At 39.4% G+C, this 25450-nt stretch overlaps 1 protein-coding gene across 10 annotated transcripts in view; it reads left to right on the top strand.

Annotated features, from left to right (window-relative positions):
- LOC136863993 (glutamine amidotransferase-like class 1 domain-containing protein 1) overlaps positions 1–25450 on the top strand; it is a 717178-nt gene that overhangs the window by 439221 nt on the left and 252507 nt on the right. For all 10 annotated transcript variants that reach the window (XM_067140477.2, XM_067140475.2, XM_067140473.2 and 7 more), the window contains one exon: positions 10245–10389. In XM_067140477.2, coding sequence (XP_066996578.2) covers positions 10326–10389 — 64 coding nt within the window. In that variant the 5' untranslated portion in view covers positions 10245–10325. The remainder of the gene's footprint in view (positions 1–10244; positions 10390–25450) is intronic.

The following is a 25450-nucleotide window of genomic DNA, read 5'->3' as shown; positions in this document are numbered from 1 at the left end:
GTTGTCCTTTCTTGTTAATGTAGCGGTTTCCAGGCTGTATGTGAGGATAGGGGTGTAGTATGATTTGTACAGTGTCATCTTGGTTTTGAGTGGTACTTGTTTATCCCAGAGTAGCTGTCTTACTTGGAGGTAAAAATGTATTGTTTTGCTGATTTGACTGTTTACTTCATATTTAGCTAAGTTATCCTTGAACATTATACTACCCAAGTACTTAAATTCTGTGACACTGTCCAACTTAGTGCCATTTAGCATGATTTCTGGCTGATTGTCACCCTTCTGTACCTTCAACACCACCGTTTTAGCCTTGTTGATGTTTAATCCATATCTCTCAAACTCCTGACTCCATTTCTGCAGTCTCTCTTCTACATCTTTCTCTGAGTTACCCCAAATTACTACATCATCTGCAAATGCAAATGCTTTAAAGTCTTGTTGCCCCTTTTCTTTTAGTGCCTTTAGTATGGTATCCATTACAGTGATAAATAATAGGGGGCGACAAAGCACTACCTTGTTGTACTCCCCTTTTTGTCTCAAACCAGTCTGACAGTCCAGAACCGACTTGTACACAGCTTCTGGTTTTCTCGTAAAGCACCTTAACTTTTGAAATTAGACTGTCTTGAATTTCAAGCTTTCTCAGGCACTCCCAAATAAGCTCCCTTGGTATGCTGTCATAGGCCTTTTCGATGTCAAGGAACAGTAGATATAAAGGCTTCTCTTTTTCCTCAATGTTTTTCCATCAGCATCCTGACAGCAAATATAAGATCTGTTGTTGATCTTCCAGGCCTATAGCCATATTGTTCCTCTTCTAAAAGTGGTTCTACAATTTCTCGTAGTCTGTTCCCTATAATTTTTTCCAGAATTTTTAGTCCATGAGAGAGTAGAGTGATGCCACGGTAGTTGGTACATTTCCGTCTGCTGCCTTTCTTGAATATAGGTACAATTATACCTTTCTTCCAGCCTTCTGGGATGGTATGTTTCTGCCATACTACATTTAGGAGTCTATATAGCCATTGGATTGCTGGGGTTCCTCCTGCTCTTAACATGTCCACACTTAACTCATCTATTCCTGCAGCTTTTCCTTTCTTCATACTTTTAAGGCTCTTCTCTATCTCCAGCCATGTGATTGGTGGCTCCATATTTTTACTGGGCTCTTCACTTTTTTCAGATTCTTCTCTGTTTTGAATTACATTTGATGCCTCTCCATTCAGGAGCTTGTCAAAGAAGGTCTTGAATTCTCTCCTGATTCCATCTTCCTCTCGTACTACTGATCCACTGTCCTGCTCTATTACCTTGATGTCTTCTAGGTTATTTTGCTGGTTTTAAATTACTCTGTAAAGAAGTTTCTTGTTTCCTCTGCTGTCCTCTTCCAACTTTTCCACAAACTCATTCCATTTTTTCTCTTTCTCTTCTCTTACTATCGTCTTAGCTGTAAGTTTTTTTTGCCCTGTAGAGTACCTGTAGCTTAATTATTTCTTGGCCACCTGGATCTTGTGCATCTCTTTGCGTTTCTTTGTCTATCATCTTTTTTTGCCCAATTTCTCTCTTTTATAGCCAATCTGACTCTGTCATTCCACCAAGGTGTCTCTCTTTCTTTCATGGTCGATTCTGTTACTCCACACAGGTCTTTAGCTTCACCCACCAAAGTATCCTTAAAAAGTTTCCATTCTTCTTCTACTGTATTCATTTCCACTTTTGGTAAGTGTCTCTGTATCCTTATTTTATATTCTTCCTTCAGCTTGGCTGCTTCTAATTTCCAAGTCTTCACTTTATGTTTTCTTTTTCTTTCCTTCGGGGTTGTGTTAGCCATATGATTTAGGTCTGCAATCAATAATCTATGATCACTGTCTATACTCTCATTGGGGATAACTTTGACATCAGTTACATATTTCCCTCCTCCTGTGTTAGTGATGATATAGTCGATATCTTGTTATATCTTGTTATCTTGTGGAGGTCTTGTTTTTGTAAGAAGGTATTTTTGATGATCAATCCATTTCTTCTGCACAAATCAAGCAGTTCTTCGCTTTCTGTATTTCTGTTCCCAAACCCATGTGGTCCAATGATTTCCTCATAACCAAGTCTGTCTGTCCCAACTTGTGTATTTAAGTCCCCAATGATGATGACATTTTCTTCATCAATTATATCTTCTAGATCTTGACAGAATTATTCCTTCTCTTGAGTTCTACATCCAACCTGTGGTGCATATACCTGCACTACCGTGAAATTTGTGGACTCCAGCTGCATATATAATGGAATGGAGCTGCAAGTGAAGCCCATGAACAGAAACTGGCAAATAAGTTAATTTGGGAGGGAGGTTATACTCAAGTAGTACAAGAACCGACTCGTCTCAATAACTTGCTAGATGTATTCTCGGTTAAACCATGGGAAATTGTTGATAAAACTGAGGTAATTGAAGGAGTAGGTGACCATAAGGCTGTAATAATGGATGTAGGATTCGTACCAAAAATGCTTAATAAGAGGGTCACACAAGACAAGAAATTATACAGATAAACTAAAGTTGATGAATTTGGGACTTACCTTAAATCACAGTTCAGTTGTTGGATAAGTGAAGGGAATGATGTGGATACACTTTGGGCTAAATTTAAATTAATCATTTGGGAAGGAGAGAAGAGATTTGTACCTGTTAAGAAGGGTAAAATGACCTCAGACCCTGTTTATTATACAAGGGAAATAAGAAATTTAAAAAGAAAATGTAGAATAGTAAACAGGAAAATCAAAGAGGGTAGGGAGAATAGAGAAACTAGAAAACAGCTAATGAGGGAACTTAATAGAGTGAAAAAGGAAGCAAAAGAGAATTATATGAATGGCATACTTCAAGAGGGTAATGACCACAAAGGGAAATGGAAAAAGCTGTATTCATATATATCAGGAATCAAAAAGGAAAAGAAATCCAAATTCCTACAATGGTGGGAGAAGGGGGTGAACACTATTTAACAGATACTGAAAAAGCAGATCTATTTAGTAGAGAATTCAGAGATTCAGTAGAAGATTATCAGGAGTTGGCAACCGTAACAGAAGATAGAGAGGGAGAGACACATAGGGAAACAAGAAACTTCTCATTCACAAATGAAGATATTTTCCGAGAAATCTAACTGCTTCAGCAAGGAAAAGCAGCAGGAAGTGATCATATTACTGGGGAGGTATTAAAGAAAATGGGGTGGTACATAGTGCCTTATTTAAAATTTCTCTTTGACTATGTCATAAATAATAGTGTAATACCAAAGGAATGGAAGGAATCTATAATAATACCAATTTATAAAGGAAAGGGTGATAAAAGGAAACCAGAGAACTACAGACCAATCATCCTGACCAGTATTGTTTGTAAAATACTGGAGAGTTTAATAGCAAAGTGTGTGATAAAATGAATTCCATCCCCTGGTCTATGGAGTTAGGACAGCCGAAGTAGGGGACTGCCTGTAGGGGTGAAGTACAGTGGGGACTTCAAGGGCCCTGGGACCGCTACGGTAGCTGTGAAGGCCCTTCAGGAACTCTGAAAAGTGGTGGCAAAAGGGGCTCTGGTTAAGACGCAGCTGGTCGTTATGCTACTTAGGTTCCAAAATGGGTAAAATATAAATATGTAAATGAATACAGTGTTAACTTTAATCTTATACCAGTTGTATAGTATTATTAGAAGTAATTTCACATACTGTATATGAGTTGACTATGTTTGTAAGTCCAGGAGATATTATAAGTAGAATTTTGTAAACAATATAAATTTATTAAGGATGATGTGTGTGTTTAATAGAAAAAATTATTAGCGTAAATTGTATAATATTGTATTCTAGGAAAATTTTCTTCGTCTCTTGTTAATTTAAAATTTAGTGCTTGACAATAATGTATTTTAGTATACCATTTGCCACCGAGGTAGACACCTCATTTGCAAATAAAGAGATTTTGTTTTGATTTGATTTTGATAATTTAATGATCCTATCATTCTTATAGGATACTTTGGTAATGGTGTCCATGTCTTATGTTATCAGGAAAGCTACACCATTTCTGGCCTCTTCCTCGCGTCCACTCCATACTAATTTGTAGCCATCTCTGAGAATCTTGCTACCTGCCTTTCTCCGTTTTGTTTCACTCATTCCCAATATGGATAGATTTTTCCTCTTCATCATATCGATAAGTTCTTCAGTTTTTCCAGTCAGGGTCAAAATATTCGTAGTCCCAATTCTTACATTGTTCTTCGGACATATCTGTCTTTCATCAGAGCCATGTTGAACGTCATACCTGCAATATCTGCTCGAAGACCTTGTCAGTTTCGGTATTATTTTTGGTCTCCACCCGAGGCTCGTTTGATTGTTGAAAGCATTTCGAAGACACTACCACTAGCTTGCTAGACCTACCATGGATCTTCGCGTTGATACTTTGTTATGCACTAGATGGTCAGTGTCTGACACACATTTCCTCATGTCAGTTAAGTCTGTGGTTTACCCACCAATACTCGAGAGGCTGATTGCAGTGGTTGCCCACTGGGCGATGGGGTCGCCACATCTCTACGCCCTAAAGACAAAAGATTACATGTTTTATTTACTTGAACGAAAATTCCAAATACAAATTTCCATGTCTGTAACATCTTTGGTTTTTGAGATAGAAGTATCCTCATGTTGCCAGTACACAAACTAAATGAAGACTCGCTGAGGGAGAAATGTTGCATAGCAACTGACGTGCAAAGTCGAAGTGCTCATTCAGGAGCTGAAGACTTGAGAATGTAAAGTTTGGAGAGATGTCAGCGAGTCCAGAGTTGTTCTTCTTCTTATTATTCTTCTTCATTGGGCCTCTAAATATTCGTTCCTAATTAGTGTCGACCTCTAAGATCTTTTGCTACCATGTTTTTCCTTCATTCCCACCTAGATATACCTGTTCCCTTCATAAAGCTGCAGGTTGTTCATATTGGGGTCTTCTTGGATTTTTTCTCTCTCTTCACCTGGTAGTCCTAGAGTGGAGAGTCTGATTCCACCCAGGGCCTCACATTCGAGAAGTATGTGTTCAGTAGATTCATCTGCTTCATTGCATTTCCTACAAATATTGTCTCTTATTACTCCATTTCTATGTAGATGTTTTTTTACAGATGGCAGTGTCCTGTCAACAGTCCTACTACCTTTCTTATATTTTCTCTGCTGAGTTTGAGCAGTTCTTTAGTATGCTTCTTGTATGGTCCTTTTATCAATTCCTTTGCAAGCCTGCATCCTGGAGTATTTTTCCATTTGTTTCTTTTGTACCCTTTTTCCTATGTAGTTGTCGGGCTTGTCCATAGGAAATCCTGCATACAGGTTCTGGGCCTACAAAATATGTTTCTGCCCCTTTCCTGGCCAGTTTATCTGTCTTTTCATTTCCTTCTATACCTGCATGCCCTGGTACCCATATTATTTTGACAATGTTGTACTTTGAGAGCTTCAGGAGAAGTGAATGGCAATACCAGACAATTCTGGATATTATCTGGACTGCTTCTAGTGCCTTATTGGCCACTTGGCTGTCTGTAAAAATGAAAATGTTCTTATTCTTATAGTTCATTTTAAGATTTTCTTCAAGACATGTTGTGATAGCTATCGCTTCAGCTTGAAAGACTGTAGTGTGTTTGCCCAGGTTCATCTGGATTGATCTCTCAGGTCTTACCCCGTCGATCCCTTCTCCTGTGCCATCCATAGTCTTTGAGCCATCAGTCCACTATACTATATCTTCTTTTTCAGTATTCCATTTGTTGATATCCCACTCTTTTTTTTTTTATTATCTGGGTCTCAAACGGTTTTTCAGAATTGTACTTAGGTATCATATGATCAGAAGGCATGTGTAGAAATTCCTCTGTTATTACTCTGTTAATTTTACAGTGTTGTAGATTGGGTCCTTGTGCATTCCAGCACTCTGATTGTGCCAATCCATATATATGAACTCTTTCTAGCCTGTCCTTTTATGAAATTGCATAGTGGTGGTAGTAAAGTATTCAAGACTATTTGTTTTCTTGCTAACAGGAGACAACACGAAAAATCTAAGATATGGATTTGGAAATATAGGGCATGTACTTATGCATAGTGCCACAAGACAAATTCTGACTGCAGGAGATTCTCGTCGGAAACTGACAGAACACAGGCCATTGGCAAACATTGTTTTATTATGGTATAGACAGCAAATATACAAGACTACGTACAAAGGACAGGTCTCCACTGGTTACAGACCTTCGAAATAATCACCCAAGGTTTCCACTGTGCGTTGCCAGCGGTGGGGCAAGCTCTAAATAGCATTTGCTGCATGTGTATCGCTAAAGTGTGACACCTCTCTCCAAAATGCTAGCTAATGTTAGCAAACCGTTGTCCACGTAATGGCTTCTTGACTTTGGGGGATTAGATCATAGTCACACACCTAATGCTTCCCGCAGCTCTGCATGGCATTGGTGTGCATTTCTGCTGCCTAGAACTGCTATTTTAATATACGATTGTTGCTCCTGCTTGTTGACTTCCATTTTGTGACGCTGTCACTCACACACTGAATTTGGGGTCATGCTTAGACCCACACTGTTTTTACATACACCATCTAGTGGCATCATACGCAAGTACATACCATACATTTCCAAAGGCATATCTTAGATTTTCCGTGTTGTCTCCTGTTCGCGAGAAAAAAAATTGTTGCCTTGACTTATGACTCGACCTCCGTATACAACATCCTAACCTCTTTTTTCATTTTGGCTAGTTTTTTGTTCCACCACCTTACTTTTTTGGTGATTTTCTTCTCTTTGAGAGGACAGTTGTCATGGAATGTGTTTATAATGGCCTCTTCTAATAGTTCCACTGCCTCATCCAATTCTTTCTCTCCTCTCACGTTAGTTGAATTTTTTGTACAGCCTTCCCTAGAACTTCTCTGTATCTATCCCAGTTAGTTCTTTTTGTGTCTCTGTACATCTCAATCCCACATAGTCTCGCATCTATTGCAAATTGGATGTGCTGGTGGTCTGCCAATGATGGTTCCTCCAGCACCTTCCAGTCTTTAATAAAGTTTGCAATATGCGTAGTGCTTAGTGTAATATCTATTACCTTCCTACGATTTTTATTTATAAATGTAGGTTTGTTTACTAGGTTTAGTATCGTCAACTCAGTTCCAGTAATAAACTCTAGTGAAGACTCACTTCTTGCATTGCAGTTCGTTCTGCCCCATGTCGTGTAGTGTGAATTTGCATCTGCTCCAAGGACTAGGTGTTCGCCTTTCCTCTTTGCATTGCAAATTAGGCTCTCAACTTTTTCTGATAGGGGCAGATTAGTTGAGGGAGGTATGCAGAGCCTATTGTTATTTCTCTGGGTCCCTCCCAATTTCCAAGTTTAACCTTGGTCACGGTTTAGTCCCGTGAACAGTGTTCCTGCAACATAAGAAATTTTAGTTTGCTGTTCACAAGAAAACATGTTCTGGGTATTTCCGATGTTGTATTGTACATCAGCTTACCTCCAGATTCTGACAGTCCTGCTACTCTGCCCTTTGATTCCCAAGGCTCTTGAATAAGGGCCATGTCAGTAGCACTGGAATTGAACTTCCTCTTCAAAGTCTCTTTCACCGAGGGCTGAAACGACTGTCCTTCCTGTCTTGTCGATTGAAGTGGCATTCAGCACTCTCCACTCTTGCGTTAGAAGTTTGGTATTGTACTGATTGATTCTTACAAGAACATCCTCCACTTTCATCTTGTCAAAAGGAGGTGGGAACTTGGTCGTGTTCAGCACCTTTTTTGTGTCCGCCACCTCTAGGGTCTCCCCTTTCCATGGGTTACAATATGATACTGTCTGTTCCAGCCAACTTTTCGTTTCTGGATTTGCACAGATCAGTACCATATCTCTACTTTCCAGCTTTGGTGACTCAAGGAAGCCTGGCAGACATCCGTCTGACAGTGGCTTCATTTGTGCTATCAGAGCAGATGACAATTCAGTCATGTCTTCTTCCTTGAGTTTTCCATCTGGAAAGGTCTTGCATATTATTGCGACCCTAACTGAGGATAGTCTTTCCGAAAAGGACATGACTTTTTCTTCCTTCTGTTTCTTGGAGGGTGGTTTTGTAGCCGAACTTGATGGCGTGCTTTCCTCCGACCTTGGCCTTTTTGGGCGTAGTCATTGGCATAGTGTCTCGCCGATCCCTGTTCCTTGGCTTCTTCTCCACCCAAGTCCCAGCTGCTATCTTGGCTTCTTTTCCTTGTAGTAGGCACTTGTGCGAGGGGGTCTATCTATATGCACCCTATTTAATTTCGATGCCGATATCTCCAGGTCTTTCTCAATGAAATCTCCTGTTTCCTTTTGTCCAGAAGTCTGTTTTCCTGTTGCTTCTTCCGTTTCTTCTTTAGATTTGGATTCAGCCTGCCCTACTGGGACTTCTGTCTCCATATTCTCCTCTTGGGCGTGCCACTGGACCTGCTCTTCTGGAGCTTCCATAGCTTCCCGTGGTATTTGTTTAGGTGTTTCATTTGGAATGTCCATGGTTCCATATGACGTAGGGTTTTTGCCCCTTCTAGGGTCCTGAGCGGCGTTCTCACCATCCATGATGAGGCATTCCGGCAGACATTGTCCTCCCACAACTCAGGCTCTCTGTAGCAGGCGCCACACCCCTCAGCCGTCCATCCAGCAGTCTGCCCCTGGCCCGAACCCGACCAGGTTTGTTCCACCTTCAGTAGACCTATTAACATGGTTCCCACTTGGCATTCCCATGACTGAGTTCACAGCCATGGGTTCTCCCTAGGTTGGGTTCACCCCATTCCCAACCCACGGCTCGTTCAGGCTACGTAGGGCAAAGTGATGTGTTGGTTGCAGCACACCACAGTGAGCTTTCATCTCGATCACCAGCACCCACTTCACCTGAACCACCGTATCATCCATGTGGAGGTAACATGGATGCCTCTCTAGCATGTGTGGGTTAGGTTTCCACTTCCAAGCCTTGACTAGGGCTAGTAACAATCAGACTGCCTCGACGTTTTCTGTTTTCGGTCCGCGAGAGGGTATTTTATTTCCCTCAGACCCTTCAGACAAGTCCGGAGGGACCCCTATCTGCCACCTGGAACGCGCCCAATAGGGTAACAGGCAAGAAAACCCCCACGGGAGTCCAGAGATAGAAACCTCACGAGCTAGCTTCAGTCCACTTGTTCAGTAAGCTGCTTATACAGAGCATCCTCTGCGCTTTTGAAGTAAGGTGTAGCTAGCGGTTGGACGACTGACTGCTTTCTCCCCCAGCCCACTCGCATATATAGGGTCTTGAGCGGTGACATGGAGTGTCAGCTGGTAACCTGGCCAGCTCTGCCGGTGAGAAGTGGATACAAGCCACGCTGTGCGCGTGATTCGAGTACCAGCACTACAACAGAAATAGCTTGTAACACTTAGATGAGGTTTTTGCCTAACATACTCTCTCCATCTGGTCTGTAGGGAAATTCCAAAGCACTTTGGTAACTATTTTTATTAACTTATGAATGCAAGAGAAAAAATGACTTTGAACCTCATAATCCTGGATAAGTGATATATGTTACTGGGGAAGGTTTTCCTTTCATAAGTCACTTTGAAAACAGCATGTATGTGAAGTGTCTTAACCTTTGAGGCCTAATGGATACAAGTTATGCCATAGTCCACTGAGCATAGCTAACCTCCCAATTCCATGTTGGTCATTGACTCTACCTATTCCCCAATAAATTATGGAGGCCCAGACGCAGGGTAAACTGCAGAAGGATTCTTGTCAGAGAGGCCCATTTTGTTGCTCTGCAGGAAGCAATTAGGTTTTTATCTTGACAGTACCAACTTACATGAATTGAGCTTTAACCTTATTCTGTATTTTCTATGTTTTGATTGATAATTTGATCATTGATTTACTGGCTGATGGTTACTAATTATTCTTGTTTAAAGACTTTGTTATAAATGTATTTTAAATACATAGCAAATTCTGGACTACTATTGAGAGCTGTATAATATTTTTTACCTGAGTTGGTTTGAGACAACTGTAGCTCAACTTAAATAACTTGTAACACTTAGATTAGGTTGTTGCCTAACATAATCACTCCATGTGGTCTGTAGGGAATTTCAAACCTCATTGGTAACTATTTTTGTCTTCTTTTACCTTTTCTTTTAACTTCTTTGACTGGATATGTGACCCAATATGTGTGGTTTTAACTGTCAAATGCCTTGATCATTTGTGCTGGAAAAATAGACAGTTTTCCAAAGATTCTTTACTTAGTTGATAGTTAACAAGCTCTTCAGTGTTAAATTATTCACCTTTGTCTACAGGATTGCTCAGCTTCTCTTAATTATCGAGACTGACCTCACAGTGAGTTGCTAGTACCGAGTAACTTTACAAGATCTACCAGAATGGCAGTTCATAATCCGGGAAGCAGGCTTAGCTGTTTGATTGTTCTTCCAAGTTGTGCCGAAGGTATGTGTTTTATTGTAATTAATTCTGAAAGATACTGTTGCTTAATGTGAGAGACTTGTACCTGTGAGGTCAACAGTCCCATATATTTAGTACATGTGATGCTATTTCGATAATGTGTGTGGCTGTGATGTTTGTAGTGATATGTACATCTGTAACTAATTAGGACTTACATTGAAAGTAAACTTACTGCAGTTCATATTTGAGGTACTATACCAGCATTTGTTATGTTGACCTGTAGGATTTTAAAATTACTTAACACATGCTCAATATCTGATTCTGACATCCTTTCTTTGCATAAAAGTGCACTGAATTTCATGGAGCTTACTTTCTGCCACTTAATGCATTCTCTCTTCTAAAATGCCTGTGAACATTTTGTTTGAAATACTGATCATACAAATACTTTGATAATATTTGTTACATTTCTTCCTATTTCCCTTCTTATAGATTTGTGCAGTTATTGTCTGTATCGAATCAGAAGGTTCATCAAATCAGATTGAACTGTTGAATGAGAATATATCTTCCTTGTATTCCATGCTAATCCTGCTACTTTATGAACCCACTCCATCCCCAACTTCTGAGAATACTTTTATTATTATTATTATTATTATTATTATTATTATTATTATTATTATTATTATTATTATTATTATTATTGCTTTTTTTCTGGTGGGACGCACCGGAACGGTGTTCCAGAACCTCTTCGTGGATACAAATCTCTAAAAAATATTCAGCCTTGAAATATGATTATTTTTTTTTTTTCAGGTTAAGGAATTTTTAAAATATTATTTTTACTGTTCCCGTGCTAAATGACCTTAATTGAAAAGGAAATATCGCATATTGCCTTGTTATTTTGAGAATCAAAATCAATCGAAATCGAAAACATTCTTCCGGTTTGCGGGCAGCAAGGATATACGGTATTCATTCTTGTTCTTTCTTTGCTCACTTTGTAGCTGTTTTGTATATTGGTCCCAGTTCTAGTTGCGTTTCGTCTGGATTGCCCTCAATATAGAGTACTGTTGTTCATTGATGTTGATAATTGCCTGTTCTGCAGCAAGAGTGCTCAAGAACATCACACTGCTATCAATCTCCACAAAAATATCTTCATGGAAAAGTGCTACATGAACTTCCGATTGTTCACTTGTTCAAGAAAGTATCGTGCGTGCGTGTGTGCGTGCGTGTGTGCGTGCGTGTGTGCGTGCGTGTGTGTGTGTGTGTGCGTGTGTGTGTGTGTGTGTGTTTTTTGATAATTGTATTCTTCTTACCGTGTTTTTTCTATCAGCTGATGATGACATAGATATGTGTCGAAACCGGTCCCAAACCAAATTAAACATGTTGTGACATTAATTTGTGCAACATTTTATCATTGTATTGAATAGGTGGAACATATCTCTTTTTAGCATTGTGATTCTCAGTTCAATATGGATCAGTTATGAAGTTTTTAACTTTAAATAATAGTGTACTTGATTCAAAGAGCAAGTTCTCTCTTATTCTTGACGAATCAACTACTCTAAGTCAAAAGTCTGTTCTGATAGTATATGTTCTCACGTACATTGAAGAAATAAAAATGGCAGAACCGTCCACCTTTCAATTGATTTAATTGAGTTAGATGACGTAACAGCAAATGGAATTTACAAAAGCGTGATGTCATCCATAGGAGCACTAGGATTTACAGAAGATTTTATAAAGGAAAATTTAGTTTCTGGTGCCGCAGTAATGTTTGGAGTATGTGGAGGAGTTTTAAAACTTTTCAAAGACAGATATCCTGCCATTGTTTTGTGGCATTGTGCTAGCCATAGACTGGAATTATCAGTACACGATGTTGTGAAAGAGGTTTCTGGCAAAGATAGATTTAAGAGTTTTATGGACAAATTATATGTTATGTATCATGCCTACCCAAAGAATGCACGGCAGCTCCAGTCATGTGCAGCTACACTGTAGATGCAGATTTTAAAAATTGGAAGAATTCTGTCCACAAGGTGGGTTGCATCCAGCTATAGAACCGTTTTGGCTGTTTGGCAGGATTTTGAAGAACTTGTACTTCATTTTGAAAGAGGTAATTCAGAAGATGGTTGTGACAGAAAGGAAAAATGCACTTATGAATGTCTTCACAGGAAAATAACATCTGTGGAATTTATTTTGGATCTGGGATTAATTTGCGACGCTTTGCAAGAACTGTCTGAACTAAGCTTAGATCTGCAGGAGAGAAATACAGCAGGAGAGAAATGCATATCTTTACAAAGCCCACAGCAAGATCGAGTGTCTTGTTGATATTTGTGAGAAGAGGAGGTCTGTTCCAGAGCCTTACTATCAGAAAGCTCTTGAGGCAGCTGCAAATCTACAGTTTAAGGGTGTTCCATTGCATAAGAAAAAGAGAATTTATGATTGACCAATCTCCCTGAATGCTTTCTGTGAACAACTTAAAACTTCTCTACAGAAAAGATTACTTTCCAAAGAAGACACTGAACTGTCAAGATGTGCAAGAGTTCTGGATTCTAAGAATTGGCCAGCAAACTCAAGAGAAAATATTCTGTATGGAGAAGCAGAAACAGGCACACTGGCAAGAAGATTCCAACTGAATGAAAGGGAAGCTTTTCGAGCCTTCAGAGATCATCTGAAATTCAGAGAAGAAATGCCCAGGGATTCTCGGATTCGGAGGACTCTCAACACAATAGCTATATCTTCAAGTGAGTCAGAAAGGGGATTTTCTCAGATGAACTTGATTGTGACTCCAGAAAGATCATCTTTGCCTCTGAAAACCATTACCTCATTACTATTTATAAGAATTGTTGGACCTCCTTTGACGGTATTTGATCCAACGAAGTATGTCAAAACTTGGTTGTTACAAGGTCGTCATTCAGCCATGGATACAAAAAGCATGACCAGAAAATGAACTGAGGAGGATGATGACATGTCATAAATTTGAAAATTGTTTTGAATTCAGTGTAGCCTAAGTGGGTTTAGATGAAAATTACATGCTTTCTTAAATGTTCTGTAAATGCCATGTCTTCTTCCTTAATTTCCCTCCTGTGAATTCCAGCACCTCTTTTTCCAGAAAAAAAAGCCCCGATTATTATTATTATTATTATTATTATTATTATTATTATTATTATTATTATTATTATTATTATTATTATTATTATTATTATTATTATTATTATTATTATTCCTTGACACAGAATTGTTTGTAGCAGGATTTCCATAGGCCCTGCTTCACTATTTCAGGATGAATTTCTCTATCCTTGCTTCTTGGAGACAGTGTAGTTTATTTATCATCCTGTGTACTTCTTCAAATGTAACTTCATTGGCATCAGTGTATTCCCTATGAACTCGGTTGTTCTAGATTTCAACAGAAATCACAACAGATTAACGAATTTCCTGTGCAGCCAGTACCATCTAGCTCAACTGAAACAGGCACTAGCATCCCTGTAAGAAGATCATCTTTATTTCTACAGGATTGCTCAGCTTGCCTTCCTAGATGGAATTTTAAAAATACTGGCTGGGCCACTTTTGCAAACAACCTGGACAGATGTGTAGGATGAATCCATCCTGTAAGCTGAAACTATTACAAGTTTGTGGGAGCCATAATAAGAACAGCAAAGAAATGTATACCCAGAGGCTTTGCTAAGGCATATATACCTGGCTGAACAGAGAAGATGTGAAAACCTGTACTGTAAGAGGAATTCTGTGAGATTAACGAACGCGAAATAGCTGATAAACTGTTACAGAGTGTCGATGTAGAAAGATGTTAAAAGTGGACTGAGACAGTTGAATCTCTGGGCTTTCATACATCAAGTGGAAAACATTGGTCCCGGCTGCAAAAACATGGTGGTGGTAAATTGCTTGTTAGCATAAATGAAGCTGCTACCCCCAACCAAGTTGCTGCTCAGATGGTTTCTACCTCTAGAGCCCCCTGGGATTTTTAGCATGCATCATTAAAATGGTTAAAAGAGAATCAAAGGCCATATCAAATCAGCCTGTTATACTGAATCCAAGTATGCTAAACCATTCAGCATTGAAGAAGTCATGGTAGATCTTGAAGAAATTAAAGCAGGAAAATCCCTGTGTTCGATAAATCCACGTAGAGTTTCTTTTGCATTGTGGTAAATTTGTGAGAAAGTGTCCGGCTCCATGGCTAAATGGTTAGCGTGCTGGCCTTTGGTCACAGGGGTCCCGGGTTCGATTCCCGGCAGGGTCGGGAATTTTAACCATCATTGGTTAATTTCGCTGGCACAGGGACTGGGTGTATGTGTCGTCTTCATCATAATTTCATCCTCATCACATGTAGGTCGCCTGCGGGCGTCAAATCAAAAGACCTGCACCTGGCAAGCCAAACATGTCCTCGGATACTCCCGGCACTAAAAGCCATACGCCATTTCATTTTTTGTGAGAAAGTGTCTCACTAAGTTCTTTACTGACATTTTTCAAACTTGTGTCATTCTTTGAGAGTTAAAAAGAGCAAAAATTGTAGCCCTTCTAAAGAGCCAGGTGAACCAAAAACAAACCGCAAAGCTGTCAACCCCTTGCCTTACTTAGTATGATTTATAAGTTTCTGAATATAATATAACAGAATTAGTCAAACGATCATGCTGGTTGGTTTTCATCCCAACCATAGCTACACACACCAGGCTCACTCTCTGACAGCCTGTATAGAAGCTAGCTTCCAAAACCAGGCGAAGACTTCAGCAGAATTCATAGACCTAACAGTAGCCTATACCACTGGAGGCTAGCTGTAATAGTAACATCTCTGCAAATCATCCCATGTCTGAAAAGTGTCCATTTAATTAATGCTGTTTTTTTTTTCTTATTTGTTTTTGTTGCACCGATGCAGACAGGTCTTATGGAGATGATAGGATAGAACTTTGAAATTCTGCAAAGCTATCTTCAGAGCTGTCGACAGTCTTATAGACCTGAGCGCTGCTAGGACAGAAGTGTCTACTTTCCACCTCAACAGTAAACTAGCCAACCAAGAACTGAAGATCCACTTTGAAAACAGATTATTTATACACAACAGAAGCCCAAAATATCTTAGTGTTACCCTAGATAGAACTCTCAGCTTCAAAGAATATCAGTTGAAAACAGCTTTCAAAATACAACGGCCATCCAGAAATCTTTCCAAATACAACAGCCATCCAGAATTGTTTCCCTATTTTAAAAACCCACAGTTTTGCAAAACACTTTATTGGCATCTGACACAGCAATGTTTGGAGCTATTTTTCAACATAATCTTGACCAGAATTGAGACACTTGTCACTCTGTGGGATCAACTTTTTATAGGCTGGAATCGTAGAAGAATGCCACCTGGGAATGGAACCAGTGTGTGACATTCGTCTTTGTCTGTGTGAAAATGCTGACAGGAGGACAGGAATTTCTTGAGGTGCAAAAAAGACTAAAATCACTAGGAGAAAGATTGGGACTGTACAGTGGATGATTAAACATGTCGCAGCTGAACTCCTGCAGAACAGTTGCTGAGCGCCGAGTCATATATGGGCGAGCATTGCCATGGATCAGCACGATACCCGCACTGAGCATTCCACACCTCTTGTTTTAAATGGCCCGTCATAATTTCCTTAGAATTATTATCACAGACTTAACCTCACAGGCGGCGGGAGGAAGAATACAAGCCACTGCTTCTGTGCCACTGACATCAGGCGGGACTTGTCCTGCGGTATATGATGGCTGTGTAATAGATCTGTCGCACATGTTCATATTTCCTGTGTAAATACGTTTGCAAGAAAAGAAATAGGGAAACTTAATTTTTGGATGGGCTACGTAAGAACCAGTAAGATCATTCTGTGGAAACTCCGTGATGCAACATGGAGTTCGTCTGCTTCCACCCTAAGTACTTCAGCTCCTGGACTGGTTTATCCTTAGGCCGACTGTTGTGCTTAAGTTTGGCTTAACAGTATTCATACCAGACTTGTTGACACCCAGCTTGGTCAGACTATGCAAATTATAACAGGAACAGCCAGAACTCATCTACAACTATCTTGCTACTTGCACTTATCCACATTGCTTTACCATCTTTACTGTGAGAAAATGCTGTCATTCAGGAGTCCATAAAACAATATATATATTATATATGTGGAACTCCCTCCCTTCCTGTACATGCATACATCCCCATAATTTAGAAGAACAGATTCTAATCTCCACACCAGTAGGGAGGCTACACCAAAGGTAGGTCAAGCGCTGATTGGCTGTAGAGTGTGTGATGTCACAGCGCAAAGAATTTGAAAAGTGTGCACGTGAGTTGGGTATTTATTACTTGAACCATTATGGTTTGATTTGATTATGATTCATAGCAGCATTTCAGAAGTTGCAAGAGCAGTAATCTAGATGATTGGCTGATATGGCCTTGTAATAATACTCAACATGGCTTAGCTGTGTTGATACTGCTACACGGCTGAAAGCAACAGGAAACTACAGCCGTAACTAACTCCCGAGGACATGCATCTCTCTCTGTATGAATGCTGTACTGATGATGGCTTCATCCCAGGTAAAATATTTCGGAGGTAAAATAGTCCCACATTTGGATCTCTGGGTGGGGACATGGATACTGACATTCTGCAAGTCAGAGTGTGGAATGTTAGAAGTTTGAATACCGACCTCGATAGCTGCAGTCGCTTAAGTGAGGCCAGTATCCAGCAATCGGGAGATAGTGGTTTCGAGCCCCACTGTCGGCAGCCCTGAAGATGGTTTTCCGTGGTTTCCCATTTTCACACCAGGCAAATGCCGGGGCTGTACCTTACCTATCCCATCGTCGCCATAAGACATATCTGTGTCAGTGCGACGTAAAGCAAAAAAAATAAAAAATAAAAAATAAAAGAAGTTTGAATCGTTGTGGTAGGTTAGAGAACCTGAAAAGGGAGATGGATACACTAAAGTTAGATGTAGTTGGTATAAATGAAGTACGTTGGCAGGAAGAACAGGAGTTTTGGTCAGGCGACTACAGAATTATCGACATAAAATCAAACAGGGGAAATGCAGGTGTTGGTTTAATAATGAATAAGAAAATAAGGCAGCGGATAAGCTACTATCACCAGCATAGTGAAAGGATTATTGTTGTCAAGATAGATATCAAACCAATGCCCACCACAGTAGTGTAGGTCTATATGCCTACTAGTTCAGTGGATGATGAAGTAATCGAAAGAATATATGAAGAGATAGAAGATTTAATACAATGTGTAAAAGGTGAAGAGAATCTAATTGTGATGGGAGACTGGAACGCACCATTAATTTAGTATCTTATGCCTGCAAAATTTTAACACGTATTATTTACAGAAGAATGGAAAGACAAAGTGAAGCTGCTGAGTTGGGAGAAGGTCAGTTTGGCTTCAGAAGAAATGTAGGAACATGTGAAGCAATCATGACTTTACGTCTAATTGTAGAGGATCGAATTAAGAAAGAAAAGTCCACGTACATGGCGTTTGTAGATCTAGGAAAAGCATTCGATAATGTTAATCGGATGAAGCTATTTGAGATTTTGAAGATGATCGGGATCAGATACCAAGAACGAAGAATTCTCTACAGTCTGTGTAAAAATTAGTCTGCAGTGATAAGAATCGAGGGCTTTAGAAAGAAAGAAAAAAAAAAGAAAAAAAAGAGCAGCAATCCAGATAGGAGTGAGGCAAGGATGCAATTTGTCCCCACACCTTTTCAATGTATATATAGGAGAGGCAGTAAAGAAAATCAAACAGGAATTTCAAAAGGGAATCACAATACAAGGAGAGGAAATCAAAATCCTGAGATTTGCCTATGATATTGTTCATTTATCTGAGACTGCAGAAGATCTCAAGAGGTTGCTGAATGGTATGGACGGAGTCTTGGCTAAGGAGTAGAAGATTAAAGTAAATAAGTCCAAAACAAAGGTAATGGAGTGCAGTCAAACGAAGGCAGTTGATGCAGGTAAGATTCGATTAGGAAATTAAGTCTTAAAGGATCATACATACATACATACATACATACATACATGATCATTATAGACTATTTTGCCTTTCAGCATTCAGTCGACAAGCCTCTGTGAATTAAATTACTTAACAGATAAGATAGTGGTCTGTATCATTGAAAATTCCCCAGAAAACCCATACATTCGTAACAGCTTTCCTGAATTCGAAGTCGGTTAAGATATAGTGTATTACGGATCTGATATCCCTGCCCTCCCATGTGTCGCGGTAAATAGCCTTATGCTTGAAGAATGTATTCAGAACTGCTAAACTCATACCAGCACAGAAGTCCAGCAAACGCTTCCCATTCCTATTAACTTCCATATCTTCCCCACATTTACCAATCACCCTTTCGTATCCTTCAGTTGTATTTCCAACTCTCACATTGAAATCATCCATTAGCAATATCCTATCCTTGCTGTTGACCCTGACTGCGATATCACTCAATGCTTCACAAAATTCGTCAAATTCATCCTCATCTGGATCCTCACATGGCGAATACATCGAGACAGTTCTCGCCCTAATTCCTCCAACTGCCAAATCTACCCACATCATTCGCTCATTTACGTGCCTACCGGAAACTATGTTGCGTGCAATAATATTCCTGTTGAACAGCCCTGCACCACACTCCGCCCCTCCCTTTTTTTTTCTTTTTTTTTTTTGCTAGGGGCTTTACATCGCACCGACACAGATTAGGTCTTATGGCGACGATGGAATAGGAAAGGCCTAGGAGTTGGAAGGAATCGGCCGTGGCCTTAATTAAGGTACAGCCCCAGCATTTGCCTGGTGTGAAAACGGGAAACCACGGAAAACCATCTTCAGGGCTGCCGATAGTGGGATTCGAACCTACTATCTCCCGGATGCAAGCTCGCAGCCGCGTGCCTCTACGCACACGGCCAACTCGCCCGGTCCTCCCTTTTCAACACCCGTCAAGTACACTTTATAATCTCCTACGTCTTCCTCGTTATCTCCCCTTACTCGAATACCATTTACTCCTAGCACATCCAGATGCATCCTCTTTGCTGACTCAGCCAGTTCTACTTCCTTTCTTCCATAAGCCCCATTAATATTGATAGCTCCCCATCGAATTCCATTTTGTTCTCCAAGTTGTTTCCAAGGAGACTCTTGCCTGTCAAATGGGCATGGGACTCCATTACTCCCATAGGTCCAAGCCTTGTTTAAAATGTTCGGGGCTCGGTAAATTTGTGAAGCAGGATGCTACCCTACTTACACATAGTCCATGTGAGGATCTCTTCCTCTAACAGGTTAGGGACAACTGGTGGATTGTGTAGTCCTAGCCGCCTGAGCACAAGGAGGGCCATGGCTCAGAATATGTCCAAGTTGCCCACTCCCATTCCGTAGCAACTCGTATCCCTACTCTTAGGACCACTTACTGGGCCACTCAGCCGTAGCCCATGGTTCTCAAACCAGGACGTGACTAGAGTAACCCAGGTGATGCAGGCAATATTAGATTAGGAAATGAAGTCTTAAAGGAAGTAAACGAATATTGTTACTTGGGTAATAAAATAACTATGTATAGACAAGAAAGGGTTCCACCTTATCAATACAGATTCTATTGTAAGAATTAGCTTACAGGACCGGTTTCGACTTTAAATAGTCATCATCAGCTGAACATGAATACCTTTACATATGTGTCAAGCATTAATTGGTATTGCCCTTTCTAAAGGGAGATGCCGTAGGAAAGCATCATGTCTGAGTATCTAAGTTGGGCATATTAAGTGTAAAATGATTATACAGTATATTATGTTTTTGGCATTACACGCAGTACACGCCATGCTCTCAGATCAAACGCAACCCAGCCACGACAACAACAATAGTATATATTAACACATAGATATAGATGAGGAAGGAGCTACCACTTCAACTCAGCATCAAGAAATACTTACGTATGACCAAGACCACATCTGCTTCCAATACGTATTCAAGACTCCACTCACAGCTGCACATACTTACCTCTGTCTATACAATTGGATTTTGTTAACAATAGAAGCTTTTCACCACACATACAAGTGAAGACATCATTTAAGCAAATAATAAGACTTTTTAAGAGAACTACAGCATTGCCTACGAACGCAAGTACTGAATTATTTACAACATTGGACTCAAAAACGAGAACGTAGATACATGCAAGTCACACACATCCAATTCCATGAAATGTTTTATATTCATTATTTAATGGATTTTAACATGTACTGTGTATTTTAATGTGTTTAATGTATTTGTAACTTAGATTTAAGCTTAGGTTAAGGTTCATAGACAAATTCTAGTCCTGAAGAAGATAGCTTTATACTCAAGTACCTGAATGCCAAAATTAGAATATATAATCATTTTACACTTAATATACCCAATTTGGACATACAGACATGATGCTTTCCTATGGCATCTCCCTTTAGAAAGGGCAATACCAATTAATGCTTGACACATATGTAAAGGTATTCATGTTCAGCTGATGATGACTACTTAAAGTCGAAACCGGTCCTGTAAGCTAATTCTTACAATAAAATCTGTATTGATAAGGTGGAATCCTTTCTTGTCTATACATATGTAAACTATCAATACGGAAGTGAAACTAGTAAATCAAGAATAAAATGACTAACGGCGGCAAAAGTAAGGAGGACATAAAATGCAGACTAGCCCAAGGAAGGAAGTTATTTCTTAAGAAAGGAAATTTGCTCACTTCGAACATTGATATAGGAATTGGAAAGATGTTTCTGAAGACTTTCATCTGGAACATGGCTCTGCATGGAAGTGAAACGTGGACGATAACTCGCTTAGAAAGAAAGAGAATGGAAGCTTTTGAAATGTGGTGTTACAGAATAATGCTGAAGGTGAGATGGGTAGATTGAATCACGAATGAAGAGATACTGAATCAAATTGGTGAGAGGTGATCAGTTTGGCTAAATTTGACAAAAAGAAGAGATAGAGTGACAGGACACATCTTAAGACACCCAGGACTTGTTCAGATTTTTTATTTTTTTATTTTTTTTTTACAATGGGCTTAACGTTGCACCGACACAGATAGCTCTTATGGCGACGATGGGATAGGAAAGGTCTGGGAGTTGGAAGTGGCCGTGGCCGTAATTAAGGTACAGTCTCAGCGTTTGCCTTGTGTTAAAATGGGGAAACCACGGAAAACCATATGAATATGACAAGCAGATTGGAGCAGATGTAGAATGCAGTAGTTATGTAGGAATGAAAATGTTAGCACAGGATAGGCTGGCATGGAAGCTACATAAAACCAGTCTATAGACTGATGACTCAAACAACAACAGCAACAACAACAAGAACAACATTGACCTAAATCTAATACACCAGTGAAAGTCGATGTTAAAACTTGTAAGTTGGCCTTGTCAGTACTCGAAAAAATGATTTAATCTGTATCAGCTAAATACCATACATGTTTCCCGAACCTCTGTTGTTCTCTTCCTCAGTGGGCAAACATTCCACCACATATTTTTTGGACTTGATATCTAACCACCTCACAATAAACTCTAATTGATTTATGATTGAAATGCAAGCAATGTCATATACATAAAATATTTAATATTATCTTACTTTAAATAATTCATAATTGAAGTACAACTAAATACATTGTTTAAAATTACATACAAGTAAAGAAGTCATGAAATAAGTTATAATTAAAGTACCAGGCTTATCACCTAAATAAATCATTTAAAATTACATAAAACCAAAAAATGTTATAAGAAAAGCATCTCTTTATTCTTAAAATACTAATAGTGCATGCCTTTAATGCATCAAGATGAGTCCTGTCGGTAAGTTTCATCAATCAGTCAACACTGATCTGCATTTAGAGCAGTTGCCCAGGTGGCAGATTCCCTGTCTGTTGTTTTCCTAGCCTTTTCTTAAATGATTACAAAGAATTTGTAAATTTATTGAACGTCGTTTCCCTTGGTAAATGATTCCACCGGGCAAGTTGGCCATGCGGTTATGGGCACGCGGCTGTGGGCTTGCATCTGGGAGATAGTGGGTGCGAATTCCACTGTCGGCAGCCCTGAAGATGGTTTTCCGTGGTTTCCCATTTTCACACCAGGCAAATGCTGGGGCTGTTCCTTAATTAAGGCCACGGCTGCATCCTTCACACTCCCAGGCCTTTCCCATTCCATCGTCACCAGAAGACCTCTCTCTGTCGGTGCGACGTAAAGTCACTAGCAAAAACAAAAATTATTCCAATCCCTAACTCCCCTTCCTATAAATGAATATTTGCCCCAATTTGTCCTCTTGAATTCCGACTTGTCTACATATTGTGATCTTTCCTACTTTAAAAACACCACTCAAACTTATACGTCTACCAATGTCATTCCACTCTATCTCTCTCCACTGACAGCTCAGAACATACCACTTAGTCCAGCGGCTCGTCTCCTTTCTCTCAAGTCTTCCCAGCCTAAACTTTGCAACATTTTTGTAATACTACTCTTTCTTCAGAAATCACCCAGAACAAATTAAACTGCTTTTCTTTGGATTTTTTCCAGTTCTTGGATCAAGTAATCCTGGTGAGGGTCCCATACACTGGAGCCATACTCTAGTCTTACCAGAGACTTATACGCCCTCTCCTTTACATCTTTACTACAACCCCTGAATACCTTCATAACCATGTTCAGAGATCTGTACCCTTTATTTACAATCCCATTTATGTAATTACACCAATGAAGTTCTTTCCTTATATTAACACCTATGTACTTACAGTGATCATCATAAGGAACTTTCACCTCATCAATACAGTCATTAAAACTGAGAGGATTTTTCGTATTTGTGTAACTCTCAACCTAACGTTTAACCCTGTTAAGTCTCTTCTACTGTAGAGATGTTGCCTAATTGCTCTTCTGTCTAAATCATCATTTTATAAAAGTAAACTTTAAATTTTTCTATCTGTCAAACACAAGATACAAATTAATGAAACAGTAGTACATACCTGAAAAATAAAGCAACTGATTAATAGTTTTTTCCTCAGGTATGGGTCTCCATCATCCGCTTCGGCATCGTTCCCTCTTCCATCCTCTGAACATGTCCAAACAATGTAAGTTTATCCCTCTCCATTCTGTCGTAAAGCTTTTCCACTCTGATTTCCCTCCCGATTCCCTCATTACTTACTCTGTCCTTTTCTTGTCTTTCCTTTCATACTTCTAAAAAATTTAATTTCACTGGCCTAGATTTTATTCTCCTGTTTTCTTGTCAGTGCCCATGCAGTATATGTCAGAATTGGTCTGTAGTACATCTTATACATCACCTTTTTAAACTTTATTGGTACTTCCTTCCTATACAACAGTTTTCTCACACTCTGGTCGCTTACCGAGTATTTGAAACTCTCGACAATTTCAAGGTTTTGTCCCTTTATTTTTATAATTCCTTTCCCTTCCCTTTCTCCTCTGGTTAACACCAGTTTCTTACTCTTTTATAAGCTGATTTTCATTCCATAATTGTCAATAACTTACTCAATATATCAAGTTGCCTTTGTACTCCTCCCTGTGTGCTCTCCACACTGCAGTATCATTTGCAAACAGCATTACCTTCAGCTCCCTGTCCCCTTGTTTTACCATTGTCTCCTTCACAGTTTTATTTATAACCGTTATGAATAACAGTGATGACAGCACACTTCTTTATTGTAGTCCAGTTTCATTCTAAAATCACTCTCTCCTCCCCAGATGTGTCTGGACATTGCTGGAACAATTTTTGTACATTGCTTGCACATATATCATCATTTGTTTTCCAAATCCTTTCTCTTGCATTACTTTCCATATCTTTGTTCAGTGAACTCTACTGAAAGCCTTTTCTAAATCAACATACAATTTTGTAAAACAATGGTACAATCCACATTTGTACCAACAAAATAAGGCAAGGAGAAAGAGGTACTAACGTAGTACAGGATGTGTGGGATCTTGTTATGGCAACATGGAAGATATTTAAGGAAGCAGACATTGTTATCAGTGGGATACTGTCTAGGAAGAATACTGACTGGAGGGTGATTGGAGATTTAAATGAGTCTTTAGAATGGGTATGTGGAACGTTGAGAATGAGACGTGTTTATCCTAATGGGTGGGTAGGAGTAAGAATGCTTCACTCAGATAGCCTTCACTTGAACCACAATGGTACATATAAGTTAGGGGGTTTGTATACAAGAGATATAGGGAGATACATTCATGGAAACAGGGTGAACTAGGGAGTAGTGATGAGAGTATAGAAAGCTGGAAGTCAAGTAAGAATGACATAAAGATGTTAGTATTACATTGTAGAAGTATTGTAATGAAAGGAATAAAATTAAGTAATGTTATAGATTATACATTTGCCAGATTTTGAAATAGGAATTGAATCATGGTTGAGAAGTGATATTATGAATGTGAAGATTTTTCTTTTTTACAATGTGCTTTACGTCGCACCGACATACAGGTATACAAGTATTTGTATTGATTAGGCGGTCTATTTAATAAATAACTTATTGTTATTATTCCAATCAAATATCATCAATACGGACCAAAAATGATATTTATTACATGTAACATACAGGTCTTACGATGGCGATGGGATAGGAGTGGGAAGGAAGCAGACGTGGCCTTAATTAATGTACAGGCCTGGTATAAAAGTGGGAAACCACTGAAAACAATCTTCAATCTTCAGGGCTGGCGAGAGTGAGGTTCGAACCCACTATCTTCCAAATGCAAGCTTACAGCTGCGTACTCCTAACAATATGGCCAACTCACTCGGTGGAAATCTTCTCATAGAACTGGAGAGTTTATCTTAGAGACAAGTTCGGAATGGTAGGAGTAGGAGTGTTAATACTAGTAAAAAAGAAGAATTTGTAGGCTACGAGAAAGTTAAGCATGATAAACATGAAATTCTAGGTGTAAGACTTATCCCTAATGATAGTAGGCAACTTGATGTTTTTGGGGTGTACAGACGTGGCAAGGGTGCGGTTGATTCTGATGCAGAATTATTTGATAAGATAATCAGCTGTAAGGAGAACTACAGTTAACAGAAGGAACATTACTTTGGCGGGTGATCTCAATTTACCAAATTTTGACAGGGAAGTGAATGCGAACGACAGAAAGCATGACCAATAAATGGAGCTATAGAGCTAGAGAATATAA

The sequence above is a fragment of the Anabrus simplex genome, chromosome 2 (genome assembly GCF_040414725.1).
Source record: "Anabrus simplex isolate iqAnaSimp1 chromosome 2, ASM4041472v1, whole genome shotgun sequence".
Classification (NCBI taxonomy): Eukaryota; Metazoa; Arthropoda; class Insecta; order Orthoptera; family Tettigoniidae; genus Anabrus; species Anabrus simplex.
Note: the sequence above shows the minus strand (reverse complement) of the source record. Positions and strands in the feature narration are given on the sequence as shown.